The sequence below is a fragment of the Camelus bactrianus genome, chromosome 1 (genome assembly GCF_048773025.1).
Source record: "Camelus bactrianus isolate YW-2024 breed Bactrian camel chromosome 1, ASM4877302v1, whole genome shotgun sequence".
Taxonomy (NCBI): Eukaryota; Metazoa; Chordata; class Mammalia; order Artiodactyla; family Camelidae; genus Camelus; species Camelus bactrianus.
Window position 1 is genome coordinate 49,606,037 of NC_133539.1, and position 19,414 is coordinate 49,625,450.

General features: G+C 38.8%; 1 protein-coding gene and 1 pseudogene across 3 annotated transcripts in view; both read left to right on the forward strand.

Moving 5' to 3' along the window:
• Positions 1-19,414, forward strand: part of CD96 (CD96 molecule) — a 79,855-nt gene extending 60,441 nt beyond the window's left edge. Inside the window, exons 9-14 of one of the 3 annotated variants that reach the window (XM_074363172.1) lie at positions 2,370-2,447; positions 2,962-3,033; positions 11,282-11,344; positions 12,119-12,208; positions 15,181-15,304; positions 17,295-19,414. In XM_074363172.1, the coding sequence (XP_074219273.1) occupies positions 2,370-2,447; positions 2,962-3,033; positions 11,282-11,344; positions 12,119-12,208; positions 15,181-15,304; positions 17,295-17,403 (536 nt within the window). In that variant the 3' untranslated portion in view covers positions 17,404-19,414. Of the gene's footprint in view, positions 1-2,369; positions 2,448-2,961; positions 3,034-10,572; positions 10,816-11,281; positions 11,345-12,118; positions 12,209-15,180; positions 15,305-17,294 lie in introns of those variants that run through there. The other 2 variants (XM_010970763.3, XM_074363170.1) reach the window with 2 other exon arrangements.
• Positions 3,042-10,566, forward strand: LOC141577566 (cytosolic 5'-nucleotidase 3A pseudogene; annotated as a pseudogene).

Sequence of the window (19,414 nt, forward strand, 5' to 3'; positions counted from 1 at the left end):
GGACGTTTTGTAGTCAGGCCTTGATGACAACCATCACTCTTACTCACAGTCCAATGCTTGGGATTTGGTTCCCGGCCACCACACCTAACTGCTCAGGAGGCTCAGAAGTGCAGTCTCTCTGTGGTGAGGAGAAGAGGACTAGGTTTGGTGATCACCCCATAATCCACCACCCTGAACTTTAGTCTCATTAAACTGTCTACTCCATGGGATAGGGGCGAAATTCCTCTTTCTCTTCACTTCATCCCCCATTCTGGTACATGCTGGGAACTGGCTGTTTGTTGGACAAATGAAGCTGTGCATATCCCATCTTGAGAACATTTTTCTGCCCACCCCAATGCTGGCTGCCCATTTTTGTTCCTCATACAGCATCATGTGGGGCAGCCTCTAACACATCTCCCCATATCTGACTGGGTTCATGGAGCTAGGGTGTAGTGTGTCTTTGGTGTTGATTGCATTCATGGGTGTATTGCAAAATGATTGTTGTTGATTAGCTCTTGTGTAGACTACTTATAAAGCATGTTACCAGTTTACCTATTTATCTTACATATACTTCTTTTAGAAATGTGATTACCCATGGTTTCTACTGAAGGCATGCCCTTTCCCAGAATTGAGGTACCCGGCAAGTTGCCATGCTCTTCACTAACTAAAGTGTGAGGGTGAGTGAGCATCATGGCTGACACACTGTAAGGATATTGTTGAGAGTGTTGTACACATTATACAGTATCCTGTTTATAAAGACTGGGGGGAGGGGAATTCTTTTTAATCACAATAGAACAAATAATTGTGCTTCTTTTAAAAATTGACTGTTTTTCTCTAATAGTGTTCATCAATGGCATAACATATGTTTTATTTCTTAGCATTGTCACTAGAAAGTTCTGGCCAAATGTGCAGCCCGTATCTACTAGGAGAAAACCACATCAAGAAACGCATTTAATGTAATATCACCACTCAGGTTTCAACGAAACTCAGCTTGCTTTTTCTAATAATTTTTTCTTTGACCTATTTTCCCTTTCTATCCACTTCTTTTATCTTCCGGCACTGCATATTTATGGAAACCACCATAAATGTGTTTGGGAACAAGGGAAAAACACATATAAATAAAATCTATTAAAGATTTGTCTTCCCAAGAGACATAAACATGTTTCAGTGGGCTGTGGCTGGGTATTTTTCTTCTTCAGTCTACTTTGCTTTATCTCTAGAGATATTTTCAAATGAATATGAATTAGTCTTTCATTTTGAGGGGAAGAGAGGGAAGTGGAAAATGGGAAGTGATGGCTTGTGAAGATGGAGATGATTCTGAAAGCTAAAAATTGAAGTACTTATTAAACCATATTTAGCATGTGAAAATGTTACGGGTAATTGGGAAAATCCACTGCAATGTAAGTTCCACGAGGTTGAGGGCTTAGTCTTCCTTACGCACTGCAGGCGGAGTAGAGCCTGGCACATAGCAGATACTAGAACAGTGTATTTTTAAAGTGTGAATGTAGTATACTCGGAGTTAGGGGAACTGGGTTAATATCAAAGAAATGATATTGAATAACGGGTATCTGTGGGTCCGTCACCAGTTGTGGGTTCTGGCCAGCAGAAGTCCCACCGAGACGGAACGAATTACTCAAGACTCTGTGGAAAAGTCAAGAGAGTGAGAGGGAGTCCAGAGCCAACTCCACGAGCCTCTGAAATCTCCCGTATTTATTGAGTACAGTCAAAGGAGGAATGCAGGAATTTAGGGAAGGACAGGGTGGGATCACGATGAGTACAATGGCTTTGTTTATTGTTGGTGTTTGGCTCAAGGTCAGAAGACCCTTTTTGGTGAATCATGTTCATGTTGAGCCTTTCAGCTTATCAGGGCAGAACTATGAGAATCAGCTGCTTAACAACTTGGACTCAGGCTGTGCCTGTCTTAAGTTGCCCCTCTCAGAGGATCTTACCGGTCATTGGCTAACCAGCCTTCTCACCTCTGAGTCTGCAGCTTTTTATAAGTTGTATACCATTCCAGCCGAAGGCTGTTTTGGGGATAGAAGACTATCTAACAGCAGGCACGCCCAGCGTTTATAGCCGGGGGCCTGGGTTGTTGCTAAAACCTCAAGGCAGTTACTAAGCACATCTTCTTTAAGGAGATAAGCAGCTGGGATCTGTTACAATTTGTTAACCCAATCATGGGCTCCCACAGGTATCTAACCACAAGCATAGACCTTTTGAACTCAGTTTCATAATTCGTAACATGAAGCCATTGCATTATGTATTCACCAAGATCCTTTCCAACTCTAATATTCCATGTTCTACATGCCACTCCTGTTAAGTATAGTGGCATATTTAAACATGTGCATGTAAATACCTATGACAGTTTGGGAATTTTGTTTTCAGAATAGGATATCCAGCTCCATCTTCAACAGCCCTTGTGGATGTGAGTGCATCGACTCCAACTGTCACCCCTCAAAGTGCTCAAAGAGCAGGGCTTTCCTCATGTGGCTGAAAAGAGACAACATACGCACAAATTTCACCACAGCTGTGATAATACTGAGATTTGGGCAAAAGGCTTAGTGTTTTCATTTGATGTTGTTATTTTGGTTTTGAGTTACTCTGTGGCAAATTGTAATCTGATGACTATATATTGATATGACAGTCACTATAATCTTAAAAATATAGGTTGATGATTTGTTATTATTTTGTACCTTTCATTTGTTGTGGGATTTTAAGGTACTATTAAAGTAATCTTGACAATACTCCCAGTATCTGACTTGGTGACAGGAACAGAAAAAGAAAGAAAATCAGAGACAAGTTGGCATTAAACATAAACTACAGACTTTGGCTTAATATGCTAGCCAGTGTTCATGCATAAAGAAGCATATTTTCAATTTCAGATTTCCCCCAAAATCATATAGATTAAAAATTCAGCACATCAAAGTAAAGTTAAATAATAGCTTTATAAGAAGGTTGGGTTCTAAAATTTTTGTCTTTCAGCCAGCAATTCCGATGTGACTACCCGAGGCTTCAGCTACTCTGAGACCTCCAGTGGGAAAGATGTCAAGTACTGTAAGTATAACTATGAGCCCCTTGGCGTCCTCTGGGTCTCATTCATTCATCCAACATATATATTGAACAACTACTCTGTGCCTTGTTTACGATCATATTAACAAATATTTACAAGGCATCTGTCATGTTTAAAGGATTGTTGTAGTTGCTGGGGGATACACCTGCAAACAAAACGGGTCTAAGTACCAAATTCTGGTGGGGGAGAGACTGACAAATAGTGATAAGTGATATGGAAAAAATAAAGCAGAGAAGGGAGACAGTGAGGGTCAGGGGTGAGGGGGCCCTGCCATTTTAAACAGGGTTACTTACCGAGGAAGGGGACATCTGTGTTAGGAGTTACAACTAGTGGAAATTTTTAAAAGCAAACTGAGTAGATCTGGGGAAAGAGGAAATTAGCTAGACTATGCCTATTACTAACAAAACTGAAAAGAGGGAGGTCAGTAGGAGGGACAGAAATGGTTTGTTACTTGTAATCTGACCACGTATCAGCAGCGTCTGCGGATGCTGCTTTAGCAGGTATTAGCAGGGTCTGGAAAGGAAGTACACTGTGTCTCAGTGGTGTTAGACAAAGATCAGTGTGGTAAGAAGTGACAAAGATCAGTGTGGTAAGAAGTGACAAAGGATGTGGCTGAAGCCAAGAGAACGAAGATCCTGGACCTCATGGGTGCAGAACTCTGAATTTAACTCCCAGGCTCTTTGCTACAGAATACATGTGTGTGCCCCTTTTGAAAAGCATTTAAGTTGTACATTGAAAACCTCTGAAAGTCTTCTATACCCGCTGGCTCAGTCATCTCACTGCTGGGAACTTGTCCTTAGGAAATAAATCAAAGAGAGAAAAGGAACCTGTGTAAAATCGCTCTTTGAGCATAATTTATTTATTGCATCTCTTTTATGGGCCTCAGTTTCACAGATTTACATTCATCGTAACCTTTAATTCATGACACACCTTCATCATTAGTCTGGGTACCACCGTCTATAATTTAATGCAACATATTTCTCTCAACAAATATGTTGCTATTATAATAGACACCTATGAACTCAGTACCCAAATACAAGACCTGAGAAGGCATTGTCTGGAGAGTCAGGAGAGCGAGGACATGAGGAGGATCCATCAGGCAGCAGAATCTAGATCTATGCCAGAGGTGGCTGTGAAAAGGGGAGACTAAACGGTAAATGGACATGGGAACACTGATTATTTATAAGAAAAAAGCATTAAAAAGCACTTCCACCATGCACATTACACAAAAATAAACTCCATATAGTTTAAGATATTTATGTCAAAAGCTAAATATTAAAACATGTCATAAAATAAGGGTGAATTTCTTCCTGGCTTTGGCATAGGGAAAGGCTTAAAGAAGAGACATAAAGCACTAGCCATAAAAACGATTTAAAAATTAGAATACAATAAAATTAAGAAAATTCAAAAGAAAGTTGTTGGTTTTTTTTTTTTTTTAAAAAAAGCAAGCCATAATCTGGGGGAAGATATTTGCCACACAAGTTTAGAAAATGATCAAGAATATATAGCTGACAAAGGATCAAAACGTTACATCAAGAATGCTTACAAATCAATTTTTAAAAAGACAGAGCAATAGGAAATGAGCAAACAGGCACATCACAGAAGATGAAACGCAAGTAGCTAGAAAACATCTGGAGATGCTCAGCCTCACTAATAATCAGGACATGCCAGGGAAGACTGTCACTGTGCTTGTCATCCATTTGCAAAAATTAACAAGTCTGGAATTGCTGCGTGGTATATAGGATGTTGATCAATACAATTTCTTATGTGTTGTTGATGAGAGTATCAATTGGTACCGTCTCTTTCCATCACTTAAGTATTATGTTTTATAGCTGAACATCGTCATACCATACAATCCAGCAATTCTACTCCTAGGTACACACCGCCTGAAGACAAAGTATTACATGTATCCAGGAGATATGTACGCAGATGTTGGGGGGAAGACACTACTCATGATAACAAAAAACTGTAAATAATCTAAATGGCCATAGTTAGAAGAGTAGAAAAATAAATAGTATTGTAGTCATATAATAAAATATTATGGTTCAATGAAAAATGAGTGAAGGTCAGCCCCATACAACAGCATGAGTGCATCTTGATAACACTGTCTTGAGGCAAAAAAGTAAACGCCAGGTGACAGTACATGGAATGATATTTTTAAATACAATTTAAAAGCAAGTGCAACCAAACAGTATATGGCTTAGATGTAATATGTGATAAAAATTTTAAAACTATATAAGTGACTAATACAAAACATTCAGAACAGCATTTGCTTCTGAATGGGCACACAAGGGATGGGACAGGGAGTAAACATTTATAAAGTTATTTATAATAATTCCAAAATCCGTACGAGTTGGGGGAGGGGTTCAGAAAAATAGGTCTAATAATAAAAGAATGTGGAATAGGCTAAGATCATAACTCAATGGATATTATGAAACCAATCAGAACAATAGCTGTAACATACTAAGCTATACAGAAAAGGGTATGAGCTGGAATTTTTTTTACCAATCAGATATTAATTGAGGATAAAAACATTAGACTGGGGATAAAAGTTCATACTTCCTAGATCAACGTTTATCCTATATGGTGTTAACATAAAATTGAGTTGTTTATAATAAACTGTGCTGAAACTCTACTTTACCTACACTGGTTTGTCACCCTTTATTTTTAATACTGTAATACAAGTAAGTTCCCTAAGATCTTTTTTTTTGTTTGTTGCCTGAGATAATGGCTGACATAGAGTTAGGGCTCGATGAATATTATTGAATAAATAAGTGAATTAGTACTTCTTGGTTACAGGGAGCAAATCATGTGACACTGAGGATAAAAGTTGATTGGACAGGGTTATAGGAAATGCTGAACTCCAGCTTAAATTTATGCTATGATGATGTATAGATTATCCTACATTTTAAGTCTCAGCATAACACTTAGCATTTGATGTTTTCCTTTGTTTATTCGAATTATTTGATTGTTTGTCGAAAATATATTAAAATCTAGGATACACAAGAACAGAGACCTCACCCTTTTTCTGTCTTTTCACTGTAGTGTTCCAGTGTCTGTAACAGTGGCAGGAATGCCGTAGATGCTTAGCAAGTATTTGCTGAATGATTGAAAAGATACCGGTACATATGGGCAAGGAAGAAAACACGCACAGTGAAAAGAAATTATCTGCTTAATTGAAAGTTTTGAACTTTTTACTTGTTTTCTTTATTTAAATTGTTATTATACTGGCATGTGCGCCCAGAATAAATTCCTTTTCATCCCATGCATCACATCAATACGAAGCACAGAGGCCACCCAAGGTGCTTTTTGCCCCAGAAACTAGAAAACTGAAAGGGTCTTGCTTGAAAGTTCTTCATAATTTACACAAGTATATTCTTGGTCTTTTAAATAGATTTCATAATGAACTGTTATAATCCTTCACTTTTTCTGTCCTTCCCCACTTGACAACTTCAGTTATCCTCAGACATCTCTTTATTATTCTTACCATAAAAATAGAAATTGTGAAATCTAGGAAGCGCCTCTAAAACCCAAGAAGCAATTTTTTCTGGCAGTGAAAACCCACATTCTTATTTATACAGGAATAAAAAGATCTTGTTAACCACTTGCCATTTTTTATCTATAAGCTGAGAGAGAAAATTCCCTACAGTGAGTTGCTCTATTTATAATCATTCACAAGAACACGTTAAGATCCAACAAGTTAATATTGATTGCTCACTCCCAAACTGTTTTTGAAACATGTTTCTGCTCGTTGGATTGGACTGTAATGTGACATCCAATATGAGATGATACATTTGGCAAGATTCGCAAATAGGCATTGGTAATGGGATTTTTTTTCCCAGTATGTTTAGTTCAGTAGATTTATGAAATATTCAGAGGCAGAAAAAGAATGATAATGGATGGATTTCTGGTGAAATAAACCTACTTGCAGTGTTTCTAGGGCCCTTGCTATTTGTGAACACATTCTATGGGATATTTGCTTATACGTGCATTTTGTGTAGCTCGTATATATTTGGATGTCACTAGAAGGTTCTGAGTACATTGCCTTTACACTAAATTTATAAGTGTATATTTTAATATATTCTTTTGTCATTTTTTTTTATTTATTGACTTGACGAGGTCTAGGCTGGGATTGAAGAATATTGGAATCTTATCCTAGTTCAGCTTCCAAATTTCCTTCAGTCTAGAACAGGAATGCATATTTTACTTTAACCACCTATGAAATGAGGGTACCAAATCTGGTCATCTAAATACTCAGAATGTATAAGGTTAATAATCCTGGGGCACATTTTCATCCTGACCCTCAAATGATCAGGCTATGGAGCAGAAAATTGAAGCTTAATTACTTTTTTCTTTCTGGTTTTTCCTGTCATCCACCTGACCCAGTGGAGCCTAAAGCCACATTGAAATCAGTCAGTCTGTCTAAGTTAGACAAGCAGAAGAATGGTACAAGTCCCCATGGGTCCCTAAGCCTCCAATTTATCCCATTACCAAAATCAAGTTCACTGTCACCACACATGCACGTGCGTGCTCACACAAACACACACACACACACACACAGGCCTCAGAGTACGTCTTCTTGATCTCACATGACGTCTTTATTCTGTTCTTTGACCTTGCATCCCATATTCCTCAAAATCTACGTACTCTTCTTAAATCTTACAAATGCATTGCTTATCCTGCCCCTGGTCCTGGCTGGTTCTTCTTAGGCTCCAGGTAGTAGTGCCTAATAATTTCATAGCAGCGCCTTCTACTTTCCGTGGGCAGAAGGTGAGGGAGAGGCTACAGTTGAGGAGCTGAGGGTCAGTGGGAGGGACATAGCAATGCCAGGACCTACAACGAGGCTGGGCGCTATTTCAGGCTGCACCATAATCCCTGCGGCCCCTCTGTTCCTTGTTGGCCGGGATGCTGATTCTTTGAACTCACCCCTCTTGTCTTCACATTCTAAAATCTTCTGTGTCCCAGGTTACATTTCATTCCATTTTCCTCTTCTCTAAAACACTATTCTGCTCCCATTTTGTCACCTAGTTCCTGTCTAGATCAAATTAAAGATTTATTCCTCTGACTTAAAATTCAGTCTTCTGTTAAAGTACCAATTTCTGGGGGCTTCTCCACAGCTAGCACACATGCCCCATCCTTTCAAAGTTCCTGGGTGTCATCTCCTTTTTGTGGTCAGGAAGAGCATGTGGGTCCCATTTATGGATTAGATGGTCATGGCAAGAGGGGACACCATAGCTAGTGCAGCATTTGCATCTTGGTGGAAGGAGTGGTGCTGACCCAGTACATATCCACCTTGAAGAGAAAGAAAGATGGGGCAGAAGACCGAGATCATTGAGATCTCTGTCCCCAAGCCCTGCATCTGTGGTTATTGCTTGCTGCCTATGCCTTTGTTCCAGGACAAAATTCAGGACAGAAGAACTTGGAGTGCCTTAAGAAAGATTCGTTACCCAAAATAAAGTCTCTACACATAAAGTAATGCCAGAATTTTCAAAAAATTCAGTTTGCCTCAAGAACCCTATGAGTCAAAAATTATCTGTGATTTTGTCGAAAGAGAAGCTGCCAAACCAGATAATCTTGGACTTTGATATGACATTAAATAGATTTTCCTACAAAGGGAAGGATGCTTAACATGTCATAATATTATTGAGAACCATGAGCTGATTACAGATGAGTGTCAAAAAATGTTATTGCAACTCAAGGAAAAATACAGTGTTATTGAAGTTGATCTTGTGTTTACCATAGAAGAGAAATGCCCTTTTATGGTAGTGTGCTAAGTCACATAGTCTCCTTGTTGAACAATCTTTATCAAAAGCTAACTTTAAAGGAATTGTGGGAGAAACTGATGTTATGCTAAAGGAGGGATATAAGAATTTATTTGAGAAATTCCAACCACACAGTATCATCCTATGTTCATATTTTCTGCTGATAATGGTACCATAGAGGAAGTTATCCGTCACTCTGGTGTTTATCATCCACGTGTCAAAGTAGTGTTCATTCATGGATTTTAATGAAACTGTGTTCTCAAAAGATTTAAAGGAGAACTAACTCATGTATTTAACCAACATGATGATACTTTGAAGATCACAGAATATTTCAGTCAATTAAAGGCCAATAGCAATGTAACTCTGCTGAGAGACTCACAGGGAGACTTAAGAAGAGCAGATGGAGTAGCCAGTGTGTAACAAATTCTAAAAACTGGATCTCTGAATGATGGAGTGGATGAGCTTTTAGAAAAGTATTGTTTTATGGAAAGATAAATCATTGGAGATAGCTAATCCTACCTTACTGAAGATTTGTAAACTAGCATTCCTCAAGAAGCCCCGTCTCCTATGGGAGAAGTGGTACAAGAACTCCTCATCTCTTCATCTTGCTGAAAGACTCATAATATAATATATGCTTGCTTTTGAAGTTGTTCCTTTACATTACTGAACTATTTTCACACACATTGATTCCATCAACTGTAAGCTCCTTTTTCTTTCCCTCTCTCAACACATTCTCCACTGTATTTTTTTAACAGATGGATCATGCTGAGGGTATTACCATCTTCTGACATTGTGTTATGTATGTAGGGTTATTTTTTTTGGAGAAAATCAATATTAAACAGAATAGACTACTCTGTATTTGGTGAAAAAACTATTGGTGTCCATATGTAACTTATCATTATAAATGTTTTATATCGACTTGGTGATAATGAACATAAAGTAGAAAATCTTTTTTTAATACCCATTTTGCTCAAAGTGATAGCACTTGTTGAAACATTTATATCTTAGCATAAATTAATTTATCACATCCTTTCTTGCAAGCCTTTGAAGAGGTAAGAAATAAAGGCATCAAGCCTTAAAAGTAGGAAGTAAACGAGACACCATATTGGGCCAAAAAAACTGTAGGATTCTCCAGAACAAACTGCCTTCTTCATAATTTCACCTAAATCCAGGCCTGGTTCCAGTTTCTTTTTAGTTGCTTCTTGCTCTATGTCAATCAAACTCCTGGCCTAATGGCCTAAACATTAAAAATTAGCATTAAAAAGTGCTTAGTCCATCATCACCTGCAGAGCTTGACATTCTGTCTAGAATGAGAAGTAGTCAAGGTCACATGAGCAGGATCATAGAATTATGTTGAAAATAAGAGCATCTCCCTGACCTAGACAAACTCAAAATAGCTATATGCAAAATCAGCCTACCCTTGAGGGGGACCCCAAGTGGAAGCAGCTGTGACAGACTTGCGGGCGAGCAGTCCTGTAAAGCACTGACTCGCACCTCTTCTAAAGGCCTGATTACATGCCTTTGTCTGCAGCTGTATTGCCATTGGCATCTCGAGAGAAACCAAAAAAGGGTCAGGCTAAGGAAGTTTTTGATGTTTGTTTTGTTTTATTTTGGTTTTGCTTTCTTGTGGTCTTGACACAAAAGAAAGAATTTAACTGGGAAAATTGTGTATACCAGTGTTTTAATTAAATGAAGGTAATATCCTTCTACTGATTGTAACCATGTACTACTGTAATTATCTTACTTTACATCACATTATAGGCTTGTTATCAAACACAGATATGTGGAGCCTGCCAGGAAGTGGAACTTTCTTGCCAGCGATGGAGAACTAAACAAAATGAGTTGATAAATCTATTTCAAAAGCCATATGTGCTGCTGGAATTTTCTGCCGTCCACTCGAGGGGAGTTTGCCTCTGAATGTTTCAAAAGGATTCACCTAGCAGCTCACAAAGCCTGTGACCACAGGGTCTGATAATTCGCAATCAACACAGTTCAGTTTTCATAGTCAAACAAGAATGTCAGCTTACCCACAAGGACAAACTGCTCTGTTCCCTTGTGTGTGTTCTAGGTCGTCAAAGTGCTGATGGCATCTTTTCTTGACCAAAGGCCACTGTGACACACCTGGGCTTTCCTTCTCTCCCATTCTTTCAGCTCATCTATGAGATGGACAGGAGAACAGTCACAACACACTCTCTGTAGATGGAGAAGCCCCTCCTGGTGTTTTCCTTCCATTTCTTCTTCCTGCTTTTAAATGGCTGTGATCAAAACCTTCCTTATTGGTAACATCTGGACACCCAATTTACATTGGGACATTCTAATGTGTGTTGCAGAATAGTTTGGTGATCTTGCTTTAAATGTTCACTAATATCCCTTTTTCATAATTATTAAATTCAATTGAAGATCAAGAAGAGACAATACAATCATCAGTCTTATACAGATTAACTTTTCCAATATCTTCTTCCTTTAATAGCTTCATGGATGCCCAGTGAAACGTACAGTTCATCCGCCTCAAGTGCAGGTTCGACACTTCATGGTGAGTACTTAGGGGAGATTTAGGGTTGGGGAAGGTCATGGTCTGCTTTATTTGGGCAGAGGTGGGAAAACAAGAACTGATATCACCAATGCCAGATAGGTGTTTAAAAGTTCATCTTGATGAAAATGACAATGATGATGAAAGTGATAATGAATGGAACCAAAATTCTTCCCAGTCACTCAAAAAAGATAGTCAGAGACCAAGACTTAAATTTTTCTCTATTTTATTTCAAAGTGAAATCTACATAATAGCATTTTTGCAATTAAATCCATTAAGATAAATTTTAAGTTTTAATGTTCCATTGGAAAATGGAATGATTTGTCAGCATGGATTCATCTACTTGAATGTTACCAATTTTTATTGACCTTATCAAACACATTAGAGTGGGGAGAATCAGTATTTTGACTGGCTGGACCTCTGATACCCTGGGACACTGTGGATAAGCCTCATCTTTCCATGACCCCAACGTCAGGCATTTTCCCATGACCACTTTTTCATGGACATGCTTTAGCAGATGTTATTTTGTTGTATATACTGTATTGTTTCTCTTTTTTTCTTTAAGCCAATAAGAATTTCACTCTTTTGGTAGACAGATCCTTGGATACTAGCCTTGTGTAAACTGGTCCTTAGTGAACTTTACACATAGTATTTTAAGAGCTTTAGGCCATTCAAACTGAGCTCTTCTAATGGCAAGTGAAATCCAGTCATGATTTTATACCTCTTGAAGTTGAGATGGCCATTACGATCAGTTCAGATATCCCTTTATATCCCTAGGTGATGTCTTCAACAGTACAACCAGAGCATTTTCAGAAGTTCCCACAACTGCCAATGGGTCTACTAAAAATAATGACATCCATATCACTGGTGAGTCATTTATCATTTTTTTTATTTTATGTTTTATTCATTCAATAAATATTTATTGAATACTTACCATTTGTCAGGCACTGTGCCAGGTGTTAGGTGTACATTGAAAATACCGGCCTCCTGAAGATTTTAATTTATTATAAATGACACAGAGTAAATAAATCATCATGCAATTAAATTTATTTGTGACAGATCTTATAATATGGCACAAGGTGTCAGAGTCTAACAGAAAGATCTGATTTTAACTGGGGAACAGGAAATGACTCTCTCAGAATATAATCAAATTAAAATCTGAAAAGTGAATAAGAATTAGCCAGATGAAAAGTAATGAGAAACATTTTAGTCCTATGAAATAAAATCTGAAGCAAGAAAGCAATTAATTGTTGGAACAAAGGATTCCTATAATTCAACTAGTAAAATTTTATCCATGCTAAATGAAATCTCTTGTTGTGTATCATAAGAGATCAAGGTATTCAGTAAAGTTAGGACCCTCCCAAAGCAGATCTTGATTGTAAATTCAGAGGCATAGTCGACTATTTCACTTTAGGAAGTATTTCCTTAATTGTGAACTCTCCACCTAGGTACTTAGTCTATTTCATATCAAAAGTCATACAGTCCCCAGATCACTGTATCACCCTGCACACAACATGGCAATAGAATGGCAAACTGAGGTCCTACCAATGTCTTTAAGATATTGGTGCTTTAAAGAACTACCTAGGTTAGAGATGGGGCAAGACCACTTCTCCACTGAGACATTCCTGAAGTCAGTGGTCTAATTTTCTATATTTGATTGGGAGAAAATTTGTAAGCATTGATGTAAGACCTATTTAAAATCTTTTGTTCTTTCATTTCTCTAAAACTTTGGAGGTAAAATGTTACATCCTGCCATATTACTAGCATAGGGCCCGGTCAGTTTTTACTAAGCTGACCATCTGCATCATTGCTTCTTTTGTGATCACAATAATCCAGCGCTTCGAACCACTGCGAGGGCTCTAGCCAGCTTTACATACAGTGATACATGGTTATGTATTATAGGACTATGTGGGCTTCCAGGGGACCCTCCGTGTCTGCTTTGACAGGGCTGAAGCCGGGAGAGCATGAGGAAGACCTGGAATCCCTGGATATGTGTTGTAAAAGGGAAAATCTTCAGCACTGATAACCAGTGTTAACGTAACAACATCATGTGGCGGCCGTCCAAACTATGTAAAAAGATAGAAAAGATTTGCTAAACTAATACTTTAAATCCAGTTTTTTGGCCTGTATTTTTTGAGACTTTCCTTTAGGAAAAGCAGTGTAATAAATCTGAGGCAAACAAAGAAATTAAAAAACTAGTCTCCACCTATGGACAGTTTATAATCTAGCTGAAACAATGAAAGAAAAGCAATCCAGATAATTCTAATACAAAAGTGCACTTTTTGCCCAAATGATCTATGTAATCTAAAGAGCTAAAGATCTATCTATAATGTATAAGGAATTTCACTGGAGTGTTGTTAGAAAAAACAAAAGCCTTGAAACAATTTAACTATATAACATTGAGAAATCAATTAAATAAACTATGACAGATCCATACATTGGGCAACAACCCAGTCATTTAATCGAATGAGGTAAACCTCTGTGCACATCTGTGAAAAATATTCCAAGAATGTTTCTTAAGAGAAAGAAGCTAGGAACAGAACAGTATGTATAGTATGCCCCCATTTGTAATAAAAGGGATATATGTTCACAATACATACATTTGCTTACATATGCATTAAAAATTTCTGATAGGATACATAATTAACTATTCAAAGTTATTGCCTCCAGTGCAGGTAGCTGGCCCCTGAAGTCGTAAGGACACTTCTTTTTCGTTGTATTTTATATTTCTGTACTGTTTGAATTTTTAACATGACCATAAAATACTTTTTAAAAAGGGAAAAATTAAGTAACCATATAATTATGAACATTCCCTTTTATTCTCTGCCAGGCAGAACCCAACAATCTTATTTCCAAAAAGAATTCTCCCTTTATGGTAGAGAAAACATGAAACAGTCTAGAATATTGTATTTATATTGCCTCTGGTCTAGAATCCACAGTATTTGGAAGTCTTTGATTCATACCATTTGACTTGGTGTTCAAACGCCAGAAAGGGAATGAATGAGTTGAATATGTGTACAGTCAGCATGGATGAGAAAGATCAGTCTGTTAATCACCCGCCAGTGGAATTTTCGCCAGCCCTCTACTTTCAACTTCCTCTCTTTTCAGACCATAGAAGGAGGAAGAGCAGCTGGTTTCAGTTTTACCCCTTTTGTCAATTCTCCCCTTTCTACTGCTGAAACAGATAGGAGAGAAAAAAAGAAAAAGAAGGAAGGCTATAGAAAAGGATTAGAAAATTGCTACCCTGGAGATCATTCCTTGAGTGTCATCCAAATGGAAAGTCTTGGATGATAGGCTTTTGAGCACAACAGCTCCACAGGTATTAGCCAGGCCTTCTTGACTTTGGACTCTCAGCATTTTCAATGTCATAATGCTTCTTCCTCTTCCTTAACACACTAATATTCCATAAAGCATTTAATGACTCCTTAAAGAATAAGAAAATCCAAAGCTAGACCAGTATTTCACATATAAGGTTTTCTTTGCTGAAGTAAACTTGGAAAACAAATTTGCAGATTGTCAGTTTTCTTTGTTCATTCTTACAAATAACATTGCATTGGACACCATGTGCCAGGAATTGTCCAGATCCTTGGGAAAAGAAAATCAGTTCTGGAACATTTTAACAAGACAGACATTCATGTTAAAAAAAAAAAAAAGCAACTGTATAAATGCAAAAACAGAAATGAGAACAAGGCATAGATGTGATCCCAGAGCATGATTGTGACCAATGAGTACTCCATGGCCTTTCGATACAGCCTATTTCAGGTGAGCAAGATAATTCATCCTACTTTCCAGTTGCCCAAGTTTGGTCTTAAGGTTCGTCTCTCTTTATGCCCTGTCAGGTATTGTGGTTAATAAGCCCAAAGATGGAATGTCTTGGCCGGTGATCGTAGCAGCTTTGCTCTTTTCCTGCCTGGTGTTGTTTGGTCTTGGAGTGAGGAAATGGTGTCAGTACCAAAAAGAAATGTGAGTACAATACTAAGATATGCAGGAATAGATACATTTTCCGTACAGAATATTCACCCAGCACGTAAGTATCATCTCTATATGGAGTTTCTCTCAGATTTAACTGAGGAAGTAAGGCTCAGGGAAGCTCAGAAAGGCTGCCTAGCCTCCCCAGCACCACACAGTTGGAATTAGATGTGCAGCTTCTGACTTGGTCCCCCTCTACCTGTTCAGGCTAGAACACTCATTGGATGGAATAGGTCAGTGGGCATGAAATGAGAACTGAGCCTCACCTCACCTCAAAACTGAAACTGATCTTTTTTTTTTTTTAATCTTCATTATTTTTTTCATTTTCATGCACCTCTGAACTGCCAGGGCCCAGCTGGGCCTAGATACTCAAGTGTGAAATTGAGTGACAAAGGTAATTTTAAGAAATTTCCAGCTGCTTTTCAGCAGAATGGGCTTTTACTGCCCTTTTCCTTTTTTCCCCAGGGGAAAAGAAAGTAAGCAGTAGGTTACCCCATTTTTGTCTTACTGAAATATTTTCCAAAGCCCTTCTCCCTCCACTCAGCAGTCTGAAATAACATGTAAGGCTAAGCCTCACTTTTCTGACTTGGCTATTTTGGATCAGCCTAGATTAGGCCGTGCTTAGAAAAGAGCCTCATAATACAGAGAGCTGGTCTTCTGTGCATTTTCCTACTGCTGTCTAAGAGAACACTGACTGTGTGCAATACCTTCTTCTACTTTCTCAGTGTATCCTCCAAGACCCTACAGCCACACGCAGGAAGGTGTTTTGTGGTGAATAAAGCACCAAATCAGCGGTCATAAATTCTGGATTCCTGTCCAAGTACAAGTCTCTGACCACCTGTGACCTTGAGAAGTTCTTAATTTTCCTGAAAAAATGGAAGTGCAAATTTCTTAAGTTTTATCCACCTTTTGAGATAGATAGATAGATAGATAGATAGATAGATGGATAGATGGATAGATGGATAGATAGATATAGTCCCCATTACAGCATTAGAAAATCAGGGAATAGGCATTGTGGATTTTTATACTAAAATAAGAAAATGGGAATCTGAAAATCTGAATTGATTTTTTGTATTTTTCTCTATTCAAATGTCTGTGGTATATAGAGATGAGAAACAATCTGTATCTCTCTGGAGAAATTATGGTGATATGGGTTGATAGACAAGGTGTAGAGGTGTTTGAGTCATGGACATAAATCTGTTCACAGACTTCTATTTCCTGATATCAGCACAGCTGGAGCATTTATACAGCTAAGCTCACGCTCGTATGCTTGAATCATTTTAGACAAAGAGATGAGTTGTGCTAACACAGAACAGCACTTTAAACAATACAAAGGTGACTTCAAGAATGTTCACTGATACAAACAGAAGGGATTGGGCATGATCCATCCAGTGCTAATCAACTCGGGGATTCAGGAGAGCTTTATCCCCTACTCCATCCTTCCCCCCAGTACACAGTGTGTGTGTGGGTGAGGGCCGGGGGTAGGGTTGGTGAAGGGGCTATTTGAAAAACTTCAGTCTTTGGTCTGAGAATTATAAAATTTTGTCTCTGGAGGAATGTTTTAACCTACATAACAGAAACACTTCTATTAGGAGGCAGTTGCCATAGAGAGTGTAGGTTCTGGTTAAAAGCTGAAAGTTAAAAGAATTGCTGGTCTGGTTCTCTTGAGCAAGTTGCTTGAAACTTCTGAGCCTCAGTTTTATCTGTGGGATGGTGACAATAATATTCAGTTCCTAAACATAAAATAAATAATGCTATGGTAAAAATGCCTTGCAAACTGTAAAATACCGCACAAATATTAATTAATGGTGTTATCATAACACAACTAACAAGGAGGCTATGCCAGGAGAATTTTTGAGGGAACCAAGAAAGCATGCTGTTTTCCCTTTCTCTTCAGTGGAGCATGTTTTCCCTTTCGATGTTTCCTATTTTTAAAACGTATACATACATATATCACCTTGAATGAGTGATGTTTTGTTCCTAGCATGGAAAGACCCCCGCCTTTCAAGCCCCCTCCACCTCCCATCAAGTATACTTGCATTCAGGAGTCCATCGGAAGTGATCTGCCTTGTCATGAAATGGAGACACTCTAGTCCTCTGAGACTTCGCCACACAGGCCGCACTCTGCTGGAATCCTATGGGAAAGGTAGATACCGTGCTTTGTTAGTATAATCGCCCTCCAGCCAAGCCTCTGCTGCAGCTGAAACAGATGTCAGAAGTGAATGACTTGTCTTCCCAGCAACTCACCCTCTTTCATCAGCCTGTGCCCGAAATTTAAACAAGAGTGAGCAGTTATGTCCTGCCGACACCCGGTGCCACCTGCAGGGATTTTCTTGCTTATGTAAGAAGTGTCAATTAGGTTATTGTCGTCAAAAAAATACTTGCAGTGTTTTTTTATTTTTCACTTTCAGTTCTCTGATTGAGGTGATGACAATGGTTTCCAGCATATGTCCTTACCAGATCCTCCTCTCTTTGGGCATCTGCTAACATTCTGAACAATTTGCCAATACTATGATAATCTCTGTTTGTCATGTTCCCTAGGAAAATGACAAGAGGAAAATGTGAAAGTTGTAACAAGAGTTCTGAAAAATGGGAATGTGCAATTAGTCTTTGAACTGAAATTCAGTTCTTTATCTTCCCTGGAGGAGAAGAGAATACTGTGCACAAGGACCCCGGTTCCAATCCTCCTTCACCCCGCCTCCCGTCGTGCTCATGGAAGGGGGAGGGAGCAGCAGGACGACTAGCTGACAACCACAGCCACGTAGCCTAGTAGATCTAACACTTTGCTGGCCTCTAAAATTATATGAGCTGAGTGGTCTCATCCTCAGCTTTACCTCTGAGTGTGTGTGTGTGTGTGTGCGTGCATCAGACTATTGGCAAACGTGTTATGTAAGTAAACAGGCAGTCTAAACCCAGTCCAACTCATCAAATTCCCATCATTCTCCTTTTCCTTTGGGACTTTGCTGTTCATCCAATCTGCCTGTTTTGGTCTGTCCTGAAACAGATCCTGAAATAAAGCACCTCAAATCAGACTAGCATTGATGAATTAACCCTACTCCCACCCATTTTTTATAGAACAGTTCAAACAGAACATATAGGTGATGGAGAAGAAATCTCGTCAACCTGACCTGCTCTGTTTCTGGCAACAATAATGAGTGAATAAATTACTGATACCCCTTGTTGCTCTAAACCTCCCCACATCCCACTGCCCTAGGAGAGAAGAACAGGTCTTGCTGTTAGATATGACAGGCACATTCTGTGTGGATTTCAGTCTCAATAGGAGCCTTTAGCTCATTTGCAGTGTACTTACTCCTGGCTGCACATGAGAATGACTTGCAGAGTTGTTATTTTTTTGAAACATCATGGCCATCCCAACCCCTATCAATTAGATCGGAATCTCTGTGGAGTGAAGCCCACGAATACCAGCATCCAAATGATTCACGTTTTCAACCAAGGTTGAGAACTGCCAAACCAGTGGCAGTCCCTTCTCACTAGTCAGAATCTTGGCTGAGTGCTTAACTCTTGTGATCCAAGATGTCGCCCAGGACTCTTGCCTCTTATGTGGTCCTCTCTGACACTTGATACAGCTGGCTTCTATGGCTGGACAGTACTAAGATAAGGCAAGCAAAGGACCTAGGCTATAAAATTTAAGGAGAAATTCACACTCAGAGTCATGCACTTGCACAATCTTGTGAGTGAGTACCAACCCCAGGCCTGGTATAACCAAGAAGGTACTGCAGAAATGACCAGAGTGTGACTTCCAAGGCTTTGTCACAAAATACTTTGTAGCTTCTTCCTTGATCTCTCTTTGATCACCTGCTCTGGAGGGAGCCAGTCACCATGCTGTGAGGGCACACAAGCAGCCCTACCAAGAGGTCCACCTGCCAAGGAACGAAGCCAGGCTTTTGAGTGAGCCATCTTGGAAATATATCCTCCTGCCCCAACTCAAGTCTTCAGATAACTGCATCCTCAGTTGATCTTTTGGCGGGGACCCTCAGTTTCTCATTCGTTCTCAAGAAAGAAATAAGACTAACTTCTATATGTATGACTATTGCTTCATGTATAGTTATTTTTATTTAATAAACCTTAATCATCAGTAATTTA